We start from the raw sequence: 21284 nt of genomic DNA on the forward strand, positions 1-21284 counted from the left end.
ACTCTAAAATCCCTTTTCTGGGAAGGAATTCTCTTTTCTCATTCATTTCAGTAAGTTTTTAAAAGTTCATGAAGGAGTTATATTAATAATGCTTTGCTCCTAGATCTGTAGCATTAGTTGTTACCTTGGAGCCTGGAGGGTTAGATTCTCATCAGTATTATTGACGCTTTCAGTATTGAAAGGATTTTTTAAAGTTGTATTCACTTAGGATCTCAGTGTTGAGCAAGATTTTATCAGAATTTTAAGTGCCAAATCAGTTTTTATTTCCTTTGTGAGAAGTATCTGGCATGACTTTTCAGATATAAGTAATAGGAATGTGAAATTTGGATAATGTTCTGCTTGCATGATTATAAAATAATACTGCTTATAAAATTTTAAGTGCTTCTATGTTCCTTGCTCTGTAGATGATTTTTTCTTTTCTATTTTATTACTCTTGGCTATTATGCTAATGCAATACCTTATCTTTGGTCATATGCCATCACATTAGGTGTAGTTAATTTAAACTATAACTATTTGGCAGAAAAAGAAAAAAGCTTTCTGCTTGCTTTATCACTATGAAATAATGCAGATTCACAATTCCTTGACATAAGAACTGTGTTCAGTTTACATTTGAAAGGATGCTGTCAAAAGTTTTGTGTACCATATATTTTTTTCTTACAAGAGTGTAGATGATCTAAACCAAGCTCAACGTGAAAACCAAGTTAAATCCTAGGTACATGTTAGAAAAGTTTATTTACACAGGTGAGTGTTACACATTTGGAAAACTGATATACTGAAAATTTACCAAAGCACCAGGTATGTCATTTGCTCAGGTGCAGCAGAAATTAAAATACTATTATGATTTGGTCCTTAACTGGTTAGAAAATGCCCGTCTCTCCCTATGTCTGTTAGAGCTATGTACCTCATTTTACAATGTAAAATATTAGCATCTTAAAAAAGAAACTTAGTTCCTGTGTAAGAACATTATTTAAATATTGATAGATGAGTCATGCTTAGCTCTTATTTTTAGGAGGGGCTTGATTATTTTTATACAGTTTTTCCTTAACAGATTGTACCAGCTTTGAGTGAATAGAATAAGAAACCAATGTATGAATAATTTATATTTTTGGCAAGTATCCGTATAAATATACAACTTGGAAGACCTAGAAATCCAGAGTTGCAGTGGATACAATGTTTGTTATTTATAATTTTTCTCTTTAAAATAATGTATAATTCCTGATCCCCAATTAAACTGTTTATTTTCTGTAGCAGATTACATTTTTATAGCAAAGAAACACTTGTTCTATTACGTCAAAGCATATTTACTCAAAAAACGTCAGTACACAAGTTAATGGTGGAGCTTAGTGGTAGCCTTGGATTTCTTTCCCTTTTGCCACTCTACAAAACATACTGTTGAGAAGATTTTATGTATTAAATCATACTTATGGTAGAAAGTGGTACTTGAATGAAGTTTCTAACTTTGCCACATACCTGTCTAATTTACTTTTATATTATATGTATCAATTGCCAGTGTGAGAAGACAAAATGAAATACGTTGTGAAAGGTAACTGTATTATTTTCTGGCTCTGCGTTATAAAAGGGAAATCTCTGTGGTGGAATATGTTGAATATGACAGACCCATTTGAACATACTGTGTGCATTTTAAAAAGCTTTAGGAAGCACACAGTGATAGCTTCATTTAGTTAACCATTTTCATGTTAGTGTAATTTAAGCTTGTAGTTAAATAACAGGTTTCCTAATGCCACAGAGTAAATATGTTAGTAGGATGAGATGAGTTAAAGACCTGTCTCAAACATATGTGATTGCTCCATGTTTTTTAGCCAGTAAAATAAAAGTCAAACGTGTTTCCCCAAAAAGTCTCTGAATCCTTTATCATCTAGGCTCCAGAAATTTCTTTAAGCACTGGTAGTACCTTTAAGACATGTAGAAGTTAAACATTAGAGTTTTCTTACATGAATTATCAGAAAATGATGATTTGTGTTGTAGTCAAAAATCCCCAGCTGTGCCAACTTACAGAAAAAATTAGTGCATTTGGTATTAAACATTTACCATTATATAATTATTGTCTTGATACTTAAATTCAGGTAAAACCCGATCAGTTACTTAGAGAATGAGATATCCAAAATAGGATTTAATAATTCTTCAAATCTTTATATGGATCCAATACTCCAGTCTCCTTTCTCTGCTTAGTAAATATTGCTGATTGTTTTAGGGGGAATTGACCAGTGAACACGTAGAAGCTTTTGTGTTCTGATTTTAAAAGATAAAACTTATTGGAAAGGTTACTGCTTATCAAAGTAGAAAGCTAACTGTCCTCTAGCGCCAAAGTATATACTGAGAATGAGTGGAAATCCCCACCAAGTTTCCCAGTGCACTTTAGTCTTCATTTCCAGCAGCCCTGTATGTCACTCCTGGTTGTCTCAAGATCAGACTCAAATTGTGGATTGCACTTCCTGTAATGTGCTCTAGCACGTCTCCTAATCTCAGCTGCCGAGTGGAGGCTTGCATTTTCACTCTGGAGAGCTGAGAGTTTGAATGAGACACAGCTGCAATGAGACATCAGGCACTACTCAAAATTAATGAGGTGGGAGGGAAGAAGTGTGGGAAATGGAGTTTCTTGAAATTTATGAATACAGTTTTTGAGACAGCTGTTACCAGATGAGCAACTATGGTCATACCGGTGCAGCTAACCAGGTCCTGATACGCTTTTAAAGGTGCTAGTGATTTTTTTTTTCCAGCTAGAAGAAAGGAATTACACTTTTTAAGCAGAGTTGTCCTCTGTCTTAAATTTCATAAAGTAAAGCACCAAGAAAATATTTTATATGTTGGTGCTGTTTTGTCGTGTAAATATAGATTCCCTTTGTTTCTTTGATCAATAGTAATGTTGAGCTTATGAAAATGGTAAAATGGAGGACACATGAGACAAGGATTTTTTAAAGTAGTTGAGAGATATTATATTGTATTGAAATATACAATATAATCCTATTTGACATTTATTTGTCTTGTTTTTGCTTTTATTTTATTACTTCTCTGTTTCCTGATTCTGTCTTGTGCCTTCTCCTGCAAAAACCTGCCTTAGACCTGTGTTGCGTGGTGGGTCTGCTGCCGCCACTTCTAATCCTCATCATGACAACGTCAGGTAAATTTTGAGACTTCGTAATTACCAGGGTAAATGGTCGGCGGAATTTGTGTGTTGCAGGGCGTGATGCATGTCATAGCCATGCCTGTGTTTGTAGGTGAACTTCTTTCTACAGCTTTCCTCGATGAGTACATCTTGCTTCTCTCTAAGAACAATGAATAATCAGTCATGACATTTGGCCAATTAGTATGAGGGAAAATGTTTAATAATTATGGTATGATGTGAACAGCTATTTTATTTTAGTGCAGTGTTAATAGTTTATAGGTGGTTTATAATAATTTACATGCTAAAACAGAAAAAAGTCTTAAATCTTATTTTATGTACATCATTTTAATAGTTACCTGAATTGTGCCCAGCATTTCCTTTTAAGTTGTTAATTATCTGGAATGTCGCTTTTAGTGTGTGAACAAACCTGTCTTTGTTTGTAAGGCATCATCTTAAGTTGGGAGAAATCAGCATTAACAACTCCACGGTTTGGGAAGGCACATATTTAGAAAGGAAATTTAGTTTTAAGCATTTTTATCATCTGTTGATTTAAGGCCTTCTCTCTTGTTTTTGCCCTTTTTACACTTGAGACACGCGTAGGTTGAGTGTTCCTTTCTTCCTGATACACACAGGGGCTGGCAGAATGGCACATACAGATACATGCAGTTCTTAAGTGCCAAAATCCCCATTTAGTTTTCCCATAGTCTAGAAAAACAAAATCAAAAACTCGTTGGTATTCACAGATGCTATTACCGTATAATTTTTTCAGTCAGTTTTATTTAAGCAGAAATGTATTATCTGTAGCAGTAGATTTAAAACTGGCAGCATCATTTCTGTGCTTAGAAGAAGTTGGTACATTCATTGAAGCAAGAGAAAAGGGAAACATTAGCTGCTCATTAAAACTGAATTCATGTTGGAGGAATTGAAAAGCGCGCCTGTGATAATCCCTTACCACTCTGCTGACTTGTTTCTTTTTGCAATCTTAGTTCAGTTCATTGTCATTTGCCCTTATATTTTTCTCTAAATTTGTGATCTTTTATCTTTCTGTCAGAGTATTTTCAGCTACTGGTCTAACTTAGCATTAGAGTTTTTTAGTTCTAATAAATACAGGTTTTTGTTTAAAACACAATGTAAAGTAACATATTTTTGTTTTAAATTGAATTATATAGGTAAAATCTTTTGTCATATCCTTATATTTCTTTGCAAATCGAGATTTCCTTTTCAGATACCTAAACCTTAGTTAATTCAGGATATAAATTGTGAGTAATCACTTTCATAGAGCACTTCATTCTCTATGTTCAGTTCAGATCCCTTTAACAATTGCTTCTGTTTGATTTTTTTCCTAATTATTCATCTGTTGTGTGGCCTCAGAGAAAGAGAAGAGTTTTATTTTGAGGATGAAGTGACGGAAAAGGGAATCTTCAACCTTTATTTTTTCCAGTAATCATTTGTAAACCCATAGTTCCAGCATCTACTAACTTAGAAGTTTACTTCTCTAACTGGTATAATTACCCTAAGTGCTCCAGGTTGTTTACTGTGTTCTCATGAAATAAGGGGACAGTTAATGAGAAAGCAGGATAATTTAGCCATAGAAGGAATATTTGGAGATGGTTGTAGATTATCTAGAGTCAGTACACACCATCTATTGTTTAAGGTTTTTTGCATACTTTATAAAGTATTTTTATTACTTTTAACAATATTTAAAACAAAAGGATTTTCTGAGTAGACTTGTCTTTAACATGTCTGGATGAAAAGTATAATTCTGCTTCATATCCTTTTGTGTGGGTATGTGCTTTTTGTAGTGGGGACTTGCCGGGATAGATATTAGAATAGATGATCCATGTGCTGATCCTGTGGACTACACAGGAGTAACTTTTAATTTAGTTTATTTATATTCTGCTCATTTAGAAAATGTACTATGCCATTTTACTAAAATAACCATTTAGGATATAAAATACATGTGAGGTGAATTGTGTGGTTATATAAGTTGTATCTCAATGAAGCTGTTAATTAAACTAAATTTTAAAATGTGGAAATCCAGGCAAAGAAGAGGAATGGCATTTGTCTTTGTTTTTCAGAAGTTTAGTATCATTCACCTAAAAATTAGTGCCCCTTTAGAAGTAACTACCTTGGAACAAAAGTACTTTTTTAATATGCTTTCTCTGGATTTTGTCTTAGTGATTTTTCAGTATTATTTTATACACAGCATTTTATTCATTATTGGGCCAATTCTGGAGCTAAATGTAGTGGCAAGATGTATTCAGGAGATTTTATAATTGTTTCTGCGGGAGAACACAGTAGAGCATAAGTAATTGGAAATAAGAAGTAAAGAATAGGCCGGGCGTGGTTGCTCAGGCCTGTAATCCCTAGCACTTTGGGAGGCTGAGGCGGGTGGATCACCTGAGGTCAGGAGTTTGAGACCAGCCTGGCCAAAATGGTGAAACCCCGTCTCCACTAAAAGTACAAAAATTAGCCGGGCCTGGTGGCGGGTGCCTGTAATCCCAGCTACTTGGGAGGCTGAGGCAGGAGAATCACTTGAACCCCGGAGGTGGAGGTTGCAACGAGCCGAGATTGCGCCATTGCACTCCAGCCTGGGCAACAAAAGTGAAACTCTGTCTCAAAAAAAAAAAAAAAAAGACAAGAAGTAAAAAATAAAAATGGCAAGACAAGAGGCAATGAGAAGAGGTGATGAGTCTTTCTTTTTTTAGTTAGAGTTAGTCTACTTTGTGTTCCCTGCTAGTAAGTCTGTGCCTGTGGGCTTACATAAGTTTGTGTAAGAATTATATTTCGTTCTATCCTAAGTGGCAGTTCTCAAACCTTTTCAGCCAGGGACCCTTTTTAGCATCGCCAATCCTTCTGGCTTGAGAATTTTCTATTTGTTTCTTTAGTCAGGATTTTTTTCTCATTCTCCAGTTTTTAGTGCCCTTTTTCAATATTGTAGACAGTTGTCATTTTAAGCTTTTTTCTTTGCTTTATTAGTACAAATTCAGGTGGTAAAATATTTTAGTAATTCATATTATTAGGTACCAGTTTTCTGAATACTACTTTGGGCATTACACAAAGCATGACGTGGCGTGCCAGTTACTCTGAGTTCTACTTTACTATTCATTTGTATTTCTATCTCTTATCTGCAGGTATGGCATTTCAAATATAGATACAACCACTGAAGGAACGTCAGATGACCTGACTGTTGTAGATGCAGCTTCACTAAGACGACAGGTATTTAGTGTACCAAATAAGATATATTTCTCAGTTATATTCATACAATATTTTAAAGTGATAGTTCTCAACATTTTATCATTTTCTCTCCTGTGGGACCCATGAATTGAACTATTTTATCTATCAAACTAGTAAGCCATAATTATTTTCTCATTTTGATTAAAAATATATTAAACTACCATTTACATGTTTTGATGACCATAAAATGGTATTACCAAGATAGATTCCTGTAATTCTGACTGATAACAAAGAATCTTTAGCAAACCAGTACAGTCCTCAGTTGCTTGTTTGGCTTTTTGAAATGTGGAACAATCACTTTGGAACCTTTGTTACTGTGTTTAATAACTCCATTTTGGAAACTGCTCCTTGCAGCTTGCACAGCATCCCTGCATACGTATTTCTTGTATTCTGTAATAAATCCTTTCTTAGAACTGCAGTTGCACATGCGTATTTTTTAATATGTACTCCCACAGCCTTGAGTATCACACAGACATACACACATGTGAAGAAGGCTTAGTTGGTTTTCTCATTGTGTGTATGCCAAATAGATATAGAGGGAAATTGGATTAAATAAGATATTTTTAGGTGAAGATCAGTAGGAGAACACAAGCTTAAGCAGGCGGTTGTTCAGCCCTGGGCTTTTCACAGTAAGGGCTAACAGGAAGGGTGGTACTGTCAGTCAGCAGCATTTCCAGCAGCTGGGGAATTAGCCTTCAGGCCTGAAGGGTTTGGGTGCCATATTCCAAAGCCCCCTACAGTAGGTTATTGGATTGTCTCAGTAACTCAGAGGTGGACAGAGAAGGCAGTTACGCCAGGTTCAAGATGAACAACTGAGGTTGAGTGACAAGAAGTTCATAGGAGAGGCATAGAAAGGGGAAGGAGTCCCGTATTCTTTCTGCTGTGGTAAGCCTGCCAAAATGCATACTGAGTCTTTTCTGCCAGAATAACAGTAGGTAACAGCTTCCTCACCTCACTGTGTAATCAGGTTAGGAAGGAAATACACCCTTCCTAACTCAGAAATCTGAAGAAGGGAAAAGGAAAGGATGTTTAAGTGAATTTAAGCTGTCATGAATGACATGTTTTTCTATGTGTAGTTGTGTTTATTTTGCTCCAAATGAAACTTTCCATGTTTGTAATAATACTTTTGTTGACAAATTATTATACTACTTACTTTATAAGAATCTGATTACTCTATTCATTAAAGCCTCTATATTATATTTTTTGTGTGTTTGTTTTTCACTTAGATAATCAAACTAAATAGACGTCTACAACTTCTGGAAGAGGAGAACAAAGAACGTGCTAAAAGAGAAATGGTCATGTATTCAATTACTGTAGCTTTCTGGCTGCTTAATAGCTGGCTCTGGTTTCGCCGCTAGAGGTAACATCAGCCCTCAAAAATATTGTCTCAACAGCTGGAAATATAAAAGATTTGCAAACTTCTTTGTTTCTGTCTCTGCATTGTATGCCATTTTATAGTCCACACCCTGAAAATGTATTTCTTCTAGAAAGTCTGGAGGAAGGGACCTATATTTGTAGAAGTAAAGGTATATTCTGTCACTCAGCTGTATTCACGTTTGAGCAGTTCTGCAGTAACACCTGCTTAAAATTCTCCCTTTGCATGTTTTGTAAATAGGCTCCAGTTTTGTTTTTTAAAAGGAATTTATTTTTTGCCTCATCAGTCCACCCAACTGATTCTGAATGGGAGAGAGTCTGTAGAGAATTGATTCAGAAAAGTGTCTGTGAAAGAAAAACAATTATTTTGTCCTGTTTCTCAAACAGTGTTAAGCAGTTTTGTTAATAGACATTTTTGCATCAACATTAACACTTTCAAAGTCATGGTCCGGTGCCAGATTTAAGAAACTCGAACCACCTAATATTTCATAACCTTCTTCATTAGGTACTTGTACAGATTAATTTCTAACATTCCAGCAGTTTCATATGTGTGCAATATGTGCATTCTTTCATTTTAGTTTTGCACTTGGTTTTCTATAAAGTACGTTTTTACTCAGTTCATGTGTGAACAATTTAAAAAACTACAGAATAAGGTACAAATGTAGTGTATTTAATAAACTGTCAACCAAAGCAGTATTTGTCTGTTGAAGGATTTTATTTCATCATTTGTGCAATCAGCTACATTTTGTATCATATTACCTTATATGAGTCTTCCCGTCTCAGGAGCAAGTAATACAATTAATGACATGGTAGGTAGCAAGAACTTGCTGTGCTTCCTTTCAGACCTTCATCCTGGTAGTGGTGGCTGTTGGTTGCATTGTAGGTGGTTTTCTAATTTATAATATCTATGAAGTGGTTCGGGTTTAAATACCTTGAGTTGTGTATACTTTTTTTTTTTGAGATGGAGTCTCGCTCTGTTGCTGATGCTGGAGTCCCGTGGCATGATCTCAGCTCACTGCAACCTCCACCTCCCAGGTTCAAGTGATCCTTCTGCCTCAGCCTCCAGAGTAGCTGGGATTACAGGCACTGGCCACCACACCCAACTCATTTTTGTATTTTTAGTAGATACAGGGTTTCACCATGTTGGCCAGGCTGGTCTCGAACTCCTGACCTCAGGTGATCCACCTGCCTCAGCCTCCCAAAGTGCTGGGATTACAGCCACTGCACCCAGCCAGAGTTGTATATACTTTTTTCATGGCAGTATTTATTTGCTAATTATATATACTGGTGAATTTAAATCTTAAGGCTGTGTGTGGTGGCTCACGCCCGTAATCCTAACACTTTGGGAGGCCTAGGTGGGTGGATCACTTGAAGTCAGGAGTTCAAGACCAGCCTGGCCAATACAGTGAAACCCCATCTCTACCAAAAATACAAAAATTAGCCAGGTGTGGTGGCAGGCATGGTGGCAATAGCTGTAATCCCAGCTACTCGGGAGGCTGAGGCAGGAGAATCACTTGAACCCAAAATGCAGAGGTTGCAGTAAGCTGAGATCATGCCACTGCACTCCAGCCTCAGTGACAGAGCCAAACTCCGTCTCAAAAAAAAACTAAAAATTTAAATCTCAAAAGAATTAAACCAAGTGAAGCCAAGTGCTAGACAGTTTTAGCTCTCAAAACTTACATTTCCCTATTTTTGGTTCAGAAATGGGTAGAATTCAGTTAGGTACAACATTCTCCACACATCTTTGGTCTTCCAAGGCAGGGAGTTTGGGGAAAGGCAGTTGAGGAAATTCCTTGGATAGAGTTAGATTTAACATTTCTGTTCTCACTTCTTATCCCTCTAAAATAATATCAAGACAAAGATTCTTCTGTGTACTTAGAAGTTTTCTGACTTTTGGTAATGATGCAACTATATTAATTCTAGATTTATGTATACCAGAAGGTAATTTCTGTGGTTATCCTCCAAACTGAAATCACAAAAATGATGAAAAATGATGGATAAGGTTAGTATCTTTTGATAAACGGGCATGAAAAGGATTCCACAAAGGTCAAAAAATGAAATAAAAGCAGGAATACTGAGAAGTGCAGAAGCCGTTTTTTTCCCTCATGATTCTTACCAAAGAATGGACACTTGGAGCTTTCTTCCTTAATGATTGTGCAAGGGGTAGAAGATCGAATTCCCTACCTCAGGCAGGCAACAACTGTAACAGGAGACTCGTGAATGAAGCTAGGACCCCAACAGACGGTGAATGAAAACTCTGTTTACCATGCAAAAGGGGACAACCAAGAAACCTGCCTTACCTGACCTTGTCACATATCTAGAAGTAGAAAAGCTTGAATCTCTCTAACTTCAAAGTTAGGATCTCTATTAAACACCTGTGTACTTCCACTAAAAATTGTTAATTACTGTTGAAATATATTTTGGAGTTGAGAGGAACAAATTCATTCCTGGTTAGTATAACCAGATATTTGAGCTGAGCCTTTCAACAAGCAGAGAAAGAAGAAGAAAATATTCCAGGTGCAGGTGATAGAGGGAGAAATGGATACAGTCAGGAGCCAAAGTCGTATCATACAACTAAGTATAGCAAATACGTTATTGTTGCACTACTGAAAGTGCCCCCCTCTCCCCACTTCTAGTAATTGTGGTTGAAGTATGTGCAGCTTGTTTACACTTTGAGGGGATAGCATCATAGAAGTAGTATATTTTCAAGAGAGCTTTCCTTTTTCCTTCCTTTCCTGCATGAATGTGTGTTTCCAGCTCCTTAACTATACTGATTGCCCAGCCCTTATCCAAAATTCTTTGGACCAGAAGTGTTTTGAATTTCAGAGTTTTTCAGATTTTCAAGTATTTACATATACATAATGAGATGTCTTGAGGATGGGACCCAAGCCTAAACATGAAATTCATTTATATTTCATACATACCCTATACACATAACCTAAAGATAATTTTATACAATATTTCAAATTTTGTGTATGAAACAAAGTTTGTGTATGCTGAACCATCAGAAAGCAAAAAGCAAAGATGTCACAGTGGTATCTCAGCCGTGCATGTGGACAGTCGGGTTTTTTGCCATCACCATCATTCCTGACTCTGAGTATATATGCTGCCAATAAACAGTCATTTTTTCTTAACACTTTTTCACACATAAATACTTAACATTAAAAAATGACACACTATTAATACAGTGAAAAAACTGCGTTCAAGTAACTAAGCAGCACAGGGGCATCACCAGATACCTGCACCAGCTATTAGACAACAGCCGCAACCAGCAACAGCCACGGCAGGTTTCCTGTCCCCACCAGTGGTGCTGTTGGAGTAAAGATTACTGGACACTATTTTTTTCGGTGAGAAGAAACATGAGAAGCAGTTGAGAGGCTAAGAAGTGGATCCTGTAGAGACGAGGCATTCTCCTCAGTGGCTTTTTAAAATATTTCTTCCAGAGTCATCTACCTCATGAACAATGTTTTTGTCTGAGAAACTGCTCTTTGATTTTATAAACTGACGTGATTTCTTGTTCTGTTTTGAATACACACGGCTCTAGTCCTTCAAGAAGCCCATCACATATTTTCACCGTATAATCTGTAGGCACTTTTTCTGCAATGTTAATGTCTTCACTATTATGATCACCTTTGATTAGGAACCATTCAGCTATTTCACCATGGGTTGATGAACAACTGGAGACCCATCATCGATGTTAAAAACTTCAACATCCACTTCTTCCAGCTTACTGATGGACTCTGAAGGTATATTTTTTACATATATAAGGAGGTCAGACATTTTTTTTCTCACTTGACATAGGGATTCCTTCCAAGTTACCACCTTGTTTATTGTCATCACTGAACATAGTTGCAGGCCCTAGGTTGTGCTGGACATTCACAACTGTGTCTTTAGTCACCGTGTTCTAGTTGTTGGCAACAGCATATGGCATCCTTCATGCTAAACTTGTTTTGGAAACCTTCTGCACCATGCCCTGTTCAGTGCTGCTAACATGCTATTCCAATAAAGTTTTTATATTTACTCATTGATGTAAGGATACCCTGGTCACTGGCTGAATTAATGAAGTCACATTTTGGGGAAAGTACATGGCATAAATACTTTGGGGGGTGATGAGAAAATTTGTAAGCACCATTGCTGACCCTTGTTCACTAGAGTACAGTGAGCTGTCTTATTTTTGTTTTAATTACATGACCATTAGCAGTTTGACAATTCATTGAATAAGTATCAAGTCTTCGCTGAAAGCTGGGTACTGAAGATAGGATTCATTAATTCATTCAACTAAATACAATGTTTCTGCTTTGTACCAGGCACTGTACTAAGTACTGTTTATACCAGGAGGGAATAAACATGTTCCTGTACCCCTGGAGCTTATAGTCTAATGGGGGACAGTGAAATTTAAGAAGCAAGCACAAAGGAAAATGCAATCATCATTGTGATAAATGCTGTAGATGAAAGCATGGTAAAAGAGTAAAGGAAAACCTAGTTTTCATTAGATGGTTAGGAATAGCCTCTCTGAAAAAGTGGTATTTGTGCTGAAGTCAAGGATAAAGAGTGCTGCCAGAGATAAGGCAGGTGGGGGTAGGAATGGGGCTGGGGGTGGAGAAATGAGAGGCCTTGCTAAGGACTTGAAGAGGAGAGGACTGATGAACGTGGTTCCGGTGCTCCTAAATACTATAGTGATGGACGTACAAACACATGTATGTTACATTATGACAGGAATGATAATAGAGGCTTGGGTAAGTGCTAACTTGGTTTATTGGATCATGAGCACTGGGAAGGCTTCCTCAAGTAGGAGATATTTAAGCTAGGCCTTAAGGACAAGTAAGTATTTGTAGGAGTGTAGGGAGAATTTTTTTATATAGTAAATGTTCAGAAAAAAAGGCTTATAAGCTCTCGATGTTACTAAATTTATTTAGGCAGCTATAATATAGGTACAGCAAATTATTTCTATAACCTTAAGCCCAATAAACATAAACAATTGAAATATAGAAATATTCAGAAAATTTTAGATTTTTAGCTTTGTTGTTTTACAACATTTTAATGTGATAAATATACTTGTTATCCTGTTTTTTAAAGATTGGCACATATAGAAAATAGCTTTTGAAAGACTTGGGTTTTTCTAGTTATTGTTTTTTAATTAATGAAAAATGTAAACATAGGAAAATAAAAGAGTATAATGAATTGCCATGTACCTATCACCTAAATATAACAGTAAATATCTTCCCATTGCTTTTGGTTGAAGTATTTTTAAAACATATAAATATGCATTTCTTTTTTTAAAAATGAGGACATTTCTGTACACAGGTTGAGCATCCCTAATCCAAAAATTCAAAATCCAGAATGCTCCGAGATCCAAAACTTTTTGAGCCACTAACATAACACCACAAGTGGGAAATTCCATACCTGACCTCATGTGATGAGTTGCAGTCAAAATGCAGTCAAAATTGTGTTTCATGCACAAAGTTATTTAAAATATTGTGTGAAATTACCTTCAGGCCAGGTGTTTAAAGTGTGTATGAGACATAAGTGAATTTTGTGGTTAGACTTGCATCCCATCCCCAAGATGTCTCATTAGGCAAAATTCCAAAATCCAAAAAAATGTGAAAGCCAAAACACTTCTGATCTTAATCATTTTGGATAAGGGGTAATCAGCCTTTATACTATAAACCATTATGAGACCTACCAAAATTAACAATAATCCAATTCTTCTACATGATCCTCCCAATTATCTCTGACAAAGTTTACATGTGTTTAGCTGAAACATGCCTCTATTCTCTTAACCTAGAACAGTTCCCTCAAAAATATTTTTATTCTATAACATTTTCCTGTTGAAAATGGGGGCCATTCTGTGCCTACTGACCCACTTCTTGGATTTGTCCTAGTGTTCCCTGCAAGCTGAGAATTAGATCTAAAAGACTTGATTGCATTCAGGTTATATATTTATTCTTTAAATAAATACAATAAAAAGGTCCCGTACTTTGGGTGCGATGGCTCACGCCTGTAATCGCAGCACTTTAGGAGGCTGAGGCAGGCAGATCACTTGAGTCCAGGAGTTCGAGACCAGCCTGGGCAATGTGGAAAAACCCCATCTCTACTAAAAATACAAAAATTAGCTTGGCATAGTGGCACACGCCTGTAGTCCCTGCCTCAAAAAAAAAAAAAAAAAAAAAAAAAAAAAGTCCTATACTTTTATTTTCAGGATGACTTCCATTCCTTCTCATCCTCCTTTCCTTCTCCTTTCTCTACACACAATGAAGAGGTAAAAACTTTGAATAGTACGATACAAAACTAACTGAAAATTCTCTCCACCTTTCCCAAATCAACCACCAATATGAGAGTGTGATGCATTTACAACATGCTTTCTATGTGAAAGGTTGATTTTTTAAATCATCTCAAAGATGACTTTGAAAACAAGTGTACTTCTTAAATTATTCAGACTACTGATAGTTACATTTTATTCCCATTAAACTACACAATTTGACTTCTTCGCTTAGAGACTCCACACAGACAGCCAAGGAAACCAATGACTATCTGACTGAGCCCAAACAGGACCTCCAGAATTCCAACAAGCAACAGACCTAAAAATACTGAGAAGTGGATAAGCCTATGTTTGTTTTCTTCAGAATCGAAGTGGAAACTAGATGCTCTCCAGCCACTCGCCATGGTGTCGTTACTGGTGGGTTTATTGAAACCAGTAGGAGGTGCACAAGAGTCATTGAAAAACCACTGGAAGTTGAAGGATTCTGGATGAATGTCGCTGAAAAACAAAAGATAAAAATCAGATATTCAGAAATATCCCTGACCAAAGGAATATAGCATTGTGCACATAAAAGAACTAGTGAAACAGAATGTACTTTTGAAATACTGTGCCCAGAACTGACAGATCAGGGTTTCTGAGCATGTGTCCGTATACTCTACTAGTTACAAAACTTTTATTACTTATATAGCCCATCATTTAACAAGCATCTCTGTGGTACATCTTTTAGGTTGAACGGTATGAAATTGCTGTTTGGGGATGTCAGAAATAGTTGAATGTCAACAGTTTTTCGTGGTTCAACCTATTTATTTTATTTATTCAGATACTCTTCTACTTGCTAGATATAAAAACTAAGGAGCCTCCCCTACCCCCCATTAAATGAGCTCAGTTCTTAGTGCAGAACTGCAGTGTGGCGTCCGTTCTTCAACCAGATGTACAATTTTTACTGATTAAATATGTCTGATTAAAGTGATATGTGCCTGTTCTTTATGGGGCTGTGGAAAATGAGAAACTTTTAGCCCTAACACATCTATCTCAAGATGATTTTTTGTTTGTTTACTGTAGAGTAAAATGGAATGTTCTCAGGGAGTTTGCATTGCTGGATATCAGCAACTGACATTCAACCTGGGAAAACAACAGTATTTTCAGCACATGGAATGTGAGTGTTTTGTGAAATGTGTAGCAAGCCAAGGATCACTCTCTTGTAACTTTGCTAGCCTAGCCCATCTCCCCAACTAGGCTGAGAATATCTGAGTGCTGTTATCTGCAGAGCTTAGCCTGGTGCCTGGTACATTGTGGGCTGTTATCATTCCCTGGGGATTTAATGTGCATAGCATCTGTGGTAGAAATCTTTAACCCTTTACTTCAAGTCTATTAGTAAGGAGACTTTCCTTGGCTTTGTTTGTTTTTGAGACAGAGTCTCACTCTGTCACCCAGACTGGAGTGCAGTGGCTTGATCTTGGCTCATTGCAACCTCTGCCTCCTGGATTCCAGCACTTCTCCCACCTCAGCCTCTTGAGTAGCTGGGACTAGAGGCACGTGCCACCACGCCTGGCTAATTTTTGTATTTTTAGTAGTGATGCAGTTTCACCATGTTGGCCAGGCTGATCTCAAACTCCTGACCTCAAGCAATCCACCTGCCTTGGTCTCCTAAAGTGCTGGGATTACAGGCGTGAGCCACTGTGCCTGGCCTTCCTTGGGTTTTGATTCAAAACAAATATGCTACACAAAATTTGAGGGACTTTCTTTTTTAATTTAGCAAGGTAAGGGAAAAGGAGAAAAAAACAATTTTTTGTACTTAACTACAAAAGTAAATTCTGGTTATTTGCTAAACTGAGCAGCTATACAGAGAGCTAATGGATTAGACAGTTTTTTTCTTCCAGTTTTTACAAATTATGTCTAGATTCAGTCACAGAATGATCTTAAAAGACTAAAATGAGCCACTTATTAAGTACATGTAACTCTCCAGTATTATTTATTACATGACTTAAATTTTGGATTCATTCCCATGCATACAGTATATTTATAGCATGTCTGTATGAATCCATTGGTTGCGGTGTTTCATTTAGGCTTACAGGCAAGGCTCTGCATTTTATTTATTGTGTTTTTATTAAATTTTTTAAATTGTAAATGTAATATTTGCTCATGGTTTACAAATTTAATTAATTCAGAAGTGTAGACAGTAAATGTTCTCTTCACTCTCCAGGGAATCCCCTATTTCCACTCTCCAAGGATGAAAGTTAAGTTTCTGGTGTATATTTGCATAATTTTTTAATATACATACACATATGTAACTGTAGATTTTTGAAAGACAAGCATAAGCCATTTGAGATCAACTAATCCTTTTAGACAATATCTAAAAGTCCTTTTAGAGCACTGTAAATCTAATGATTCCTCCATTTTGATGTGGAGTTGTGCTACCTGGCGTTAATGTACTAAAATTCCTAAGAATCTGTCCCGGCAGTTGCATCAAATAAAAACATGGCATTGTTTCAGTACTGCATTGGTCTAATCAAACTAGTTCAACTGTGTGAGACAGTAAGCCTGTGAAAATCAAGTTACTTACCTGATGTTTTTCAATGAAAATTCACAATTGGCATTACTGTTGCCTGGAGAATTACACATGAGAGGACCTTTTAAGAGAGCCTGGATGGATATCAGCATGCAATACAGAGCACCAATGACTGTGATTACACTGAAAAGTGATGAAAGAACCATCTGAAAAATAAAATAGAGCCATTTGCACATATTATTACATGTTCTTGATCTGTTTCAAGCTTCAGGAGCATATACAGTCTTTTTTTAATCCAGTCACCCTAAAATCCTGGATCTTAAGATCACAGTTTGATTAGGTGTGAATGATACAAAAAGGCAGAGGGCAGGCTCTGCTATTTGATTACGCTCACTAAAAGATGGTTGGGGCTGGGTGCGGTGGCTCACACCTGTAATCCCAGCACTTTGGGAGGCCAAGGTGGGTGGATCACCTGAAGTCAGGAGTTCAAGACCAGCCTGGCCAACATGGCGAAACCCCTTCTCTACTAAAAATACAAAAAATTAGCCGGGCTTGGTGGTGGGTGCCTGTGATCCCAGCTACTTGGGAGGCTAAGGCAGGAGAATCACTTGAACCCGGGAGGCAGTCATCCAAGATCGTGCCATTGCACTCCTGCCAGGTGACAGAGCAAGAGTCTGTCAAAAAAAAAAAAAAAAAAAAAAAAAGATGGTTTGGCTTGTCACTGTCTCTGAAAAATCTCAACTTTCATATTCCTGAGCCTCATCTGTTAATTCTGACCACTGAGATCTAGTTCCTCCCTGTTTTATGTACTTCCTACTTCATAGAATCTTGACTGGATCTTAACTACCTTTATCTTCATGTCTGGTTTCTTGGCTCCCAAGCGTTTGGCCCTGATGCTTTAAGTGAATTTGGCCCTGATGCTTTAAGTGACCAGTGGCCACATCCTGCAGTGATCAGTCAACAGCATAGAGTTAGAACAGGACTTCCCAACCTCAGCACCAATGATATTTGCACACTTTGCTGTGGGGCCTTTCCTGTGCAGTATAGGATATTTAGCAGCATCCCGCATCTCTATCCACTAGATGCCAATATCACCCCCCCACCCCTTGCCACCTCCAGCTCAGTTCTGACAAACAAAAATGTCTCCAGACATTGCCAAATATCCTCTTGGGGTGGAGGTGGGTGGGTAAAATAACCCTCTGGTTGACAGCCACTGTGTTAGAAAGATTGCATACATCTTTATTTCATGAGTCAGTCATGAGAGCAGAAGAAGGCATGGAATTTGGCATAGGAAACTGAATGAAAGTTCGTGTTTGTTTTTCCAAAAATAAGCTCTTAGGCCAGGCACAGTGGCTCATGCCTGTAATCCCAGCACTTTGGGAGGCCAAGGAGGGCAGACTGCTTGAGCCCAGGAGTTCAAGACTAGCCTGGGCAACATAGTGAGATCCCATCTCTAAAAGAAAAAAAAAGAAGGAAACTTTTGTATTGTTTCAGTGAAGTTGTTAGTCACTGATGATTATTTCAAAATCAGCAGAAATGAAGCGAGGGAAAGCATTTTCTTTTCCTTTGCTGGAATAATGCAGCTCCCACAGGATTTGTGTGTTGTATTCTTGAGACCTGCCTTTTATGAGTGCAGAATAAGGTGGCTACCCTATAGAGTTGTGTTGAGGAATGTTGTACTTTACATATATCATCTCATTTAATTCTTTTCATAACCCCAAGAGATGGATACTATTATTATTTCCATTTTATAGATGAGAAAACTGTGTATCATGGAGATGGACAAAACTTGTCAGGCTCTCACAGCTGGGAAACACTTTAATCACTATTCTTCCAGCCAAAAGTTCAGAATGATGGATTTGGAGACTACTTCAAATCCTCATTCTTCTATGCTACTGTGACTTGTGCAGTTACTTAAATTTACTCATCAAGAAGTGCCATGGTGTTTATTTTTAGCCATCTATTATTATTATTATTTTTTTTTTTTTTTTGAGACGGAGTCTCGCTCTGTCACCCAGGCTGGAGTGCAGTGGCGCAATCTCGGTTCACTGCAAACTCTGCCTCCCGGGTTCACGCCATTCTCCTGCCTCAGCCTCCTGAGTAGCTGGGACTACAGGCGCCCTCCACCATGCCGGGCTAATTTTTTGTATTTTTAGTAGAGATGGGGTTTCACCACGTTAGCCAGGATGGTCTCCATCTCCTGACCTTGTGATCCGCCCACCTCAGCCTCCCAAAGTGCTGGGATTACAGGCGTGAGCCACCACGCCCGGCTGCCATCTATTATTTATATATATATATATAATTTTTTTTTTGAGACAGAGCCTTTTTTTGTTTCCCAGGATAGAGTGCAGTGGCGCTGTCTGGGCTCATCGTAACCTCTGCCTCCTGGGTTCAAGAAATTCTCCTGCCTCAGCCTCCCAAGTAGCTGGGATTACAGATGCCCGCCACCACACCTGGCTAATTTTTTTATTTTTTATTTTTTGTATGTTTAGTAGAGACAGGGTCTCACCATGTTGGCCAGGCTGGTTTCAAACTCCTGAACTCAAGTGATGTGCCCATCTCAGCCTCCCAAAGTGCTGGGATTACAGGCGTGAGCCACCGCACCTGGCCATATTATCTTTGAGTTCTCATTGCTACAAAAGGCCTGGCTTTAGAAAGTGATTCCAGGCATCTGTATTTCCCCTAAAGGGGATTCACTTAAACGATTCAGCAAAACCATTTTGTATTCAGAAGCAAAAATAAGAACTGGAAAAAGGGAAGAAGCAAAGAACAGTTAAAATAGGGGACAAGCCTTGGTCAACCCTTTCCCTTCCTCCCAAGATGTAGCCTTTGCCACTTGTCTCATGTTTTGGTCTTATCTAGGCTTCAAAGACACCAGATACGACTTAAACGCCAATTCTTAGAGGATACACCTATAGGAAAAGCCTATATAAATGTTTTGATATTTTTGATTTCAGGAATTCAGAAATGTCTCAGGATGTCAAGAAGGTTGTGAGCACCATATAGAAAAGATACAAAGTCAAATTCCAAATTATTATCGTTTACAACGAAAAGTGACAGGGAAGGGAGACTGAAAATTGGTGTTTATTGAATACCTAAAATATATTCAGAGAAAAAATAGACTAGAACTAATTAGCATAATTATTGTAATCCTAGATAAATACCAAATGTCAGAAAAAGGGTAATTTTTTAAAATATGAATCTTCCATTATGGATAGAAATATCTGTTTTTGTTTTGTTTTTTTTTAAGCAGTGGTTCTAACCCCTGGCTGAATTATCTTGAGTGCTTTTGAAAAATACTGATGCAGAATCTCTGGGGGCCACCCAGGCGCTGGTATTTTAAATCTCTTTAGATGATTCTAACATCCCCACCTGTCTTTTTTTTTTTTTTTTTTTTTTGACAGAGTCTTACTCATCTGTTGCCGAGGCTGAAGTGCAGTGATATGATCTCGGCTCGCTGCAACCTTTGCCTCCTGGGTCCAAGCGATTCTCCTGCATCAGCCTCCTGAGTATCTGGGATTACAGGCATGGGCCACCGCGCCCAGCTAATTTTTGTATTTTCAGTAGAGATGGGGTTTCACCATGTTGGCCAGGCTGGTCTCGAATTCCAGACCTCAGGTGATCCTCCCACCTCAACCTCCCAAAGTGCCGTGAGCCACCGTGCCCAGCCGAATGTTCCCATCCATCTGAGAACCATCGCTTTGAAAGCTCAAGCTCAGCCAAGCAGATCTACTGTGACTGCTTGCTGTCAATCTACCCCTTCCACAGGGAATTATGAGCCCTTATGTTGCTTAATAGCCATGTTCATGGTATAAAGACTGTGAATTGTGGGGTGCTCCAGCGGGTTTGGATAAAAATCCACTTACTAGTGTGCTACACTGGCAAATTATTTACTTTCTCTGAGCATCCGTTCCTTCGTCAATAAAACACACATCTTACTTTTTCCCGCTTAAGGATTTTGAGAGAATTAAATGAAATAGCATATCTGAAAGTGTTCTGAGCAGAGTGACACACAGGTTAATGAATCTTAATTTACTTTTAACTTCGTTATGACTGTATACATAGTGGGTAGGCATTAAATGTTTTGGGGGAAAAAAAAACCTGGCAGCTCCTTTAATTTAACTGGATAAGAGCAATTGTCATTCTAATCCTAGCAAACCAGTCTGTCATTGCATGAGAGAACTGAGTACATTTTCCCTGAGTATTTTACATACGCCACAAAAATATCACACCTGAGTATTATGAAATTGATTGCAGCTGTGGACGTGACTTATAAATCTCCTTTCTTTGAAAACCTTTAGATTGAGGAAAGGACAATCCACCGAAGACTGAGGAAGGGACAGAAGGCCGACTCTAAATGTTTGTAGGACAAAAAAACCCTTCTCACTTTTTCTACTTCTATATAATCATCCTAAATAGCATGTTTCAGGCCAGGCACAGTGGCTCAAACCTGTAATCCCAGCACTTTGGGAGGCCAAGGCAGGCAGATCACTCGAGGTCAGGAGTTTGAGACCAGCCTGACCAACACATTGAAACTCCCATCTCTACTAAAAATACAAAAATTAGCTGGGCGTGACGGTGTGCACCTGTAGTCCCAGCTATTCAGGAGGCTGAGGCAGGAGAATAGCTTGATCCCGGGAGGCAGAGGTTGCAGTGAACCGAGATCGCACCACTGCACTCCAGTCTCAGCAACAGAGCAAGACCCTGTCTCTAAATAAATAAATGAAAATAGCATGTTTCTAAGGCTGTGGCTTCGTCAGTGGAGCCCCACTGTGATTCGG

The 21284-nt window shown here is 37.9% G+C and overlaps 2 protein-coding genes across 21 annotated transcripts in view; one reads left to right on the forward strand and one right to left on the reverse strand.

The window, feature by feature from the left end:
• The window catches only part of MFF (mitochondrial fission factor), a 32897-nt gene extending 24469 nt beyond the window's left edge, over positions 1 to 8428 (forward strand). For 8 of the 20 annotated variants that reach the window (XM_054479348.2, XM_054479343.2, XM_063648015.1 and 5 more), the window contains 3 exons: positions 3080 to 3139; positions 6259 to 6343; positions 7588 to 8428. In XM_054479348.2, the coding sequence (XP_054335323.1) occupies positions 3080 to 3139; positions 6259 to 6343; positions 7588 to 7719 (277 nt within the window). In that variant the 3' untranslated portion in view covers positions 7720 to 8428. Of the gene's footprint in view, positions 1 to 1510; positions 1544 to 3079; positions 3140 to 6258; positions 6344 to 7587 lie in introns of all 20 variants that reach the window. The other 12 variants (XM_063648008.1, XM_063648011.1, XM_063648009.1 and 9 more) reach the window with 2 other exon arrangements.
• Positions 8429 to 14154: 5726 nt separating this feature from the next.
• TM4SF20 (transmembrane 4 L six family member 20) overlaps positions 14155 to 21284 on the reverse strand; it is a 29074-nt gene continuing 21944 nt past the window's right edge. Inside the window, exons 6-7 of the mRNA XM_054478395.1 lie at positions 16558 to 16709; positions 14155 to 14492 (exon numbers count right to left, since the gene is read on the reverse strand). Coding sequence (XP_054334370.1) covers positions 14204 to 14492; positions 16558 to 16709 — 441 coding nt within the window. The 3' untranslated portion in view covers positions 14155 to 14203. The remainder of the gene's footprint in view (positions 14493 to 16557; positions 16710 to 21284) is intronic.

The sequence above is a fragment of the Pongo pygmaeus genome, chromosome 11 (assembly GCF_028885625.2).
Source record: "Pongo pygmaeus isolate AG05252 chromosome 11, NHGRI_mPonPyg2-v2.0_pri, whole genome shotgun sequence".
In the NCBI taxonomy this organism is placed as follows: Eukaryota; Metazoa; Chordata; class Mammalia; order Primates; family Hominidae; genus Pongo; species Pongo pygmaeus.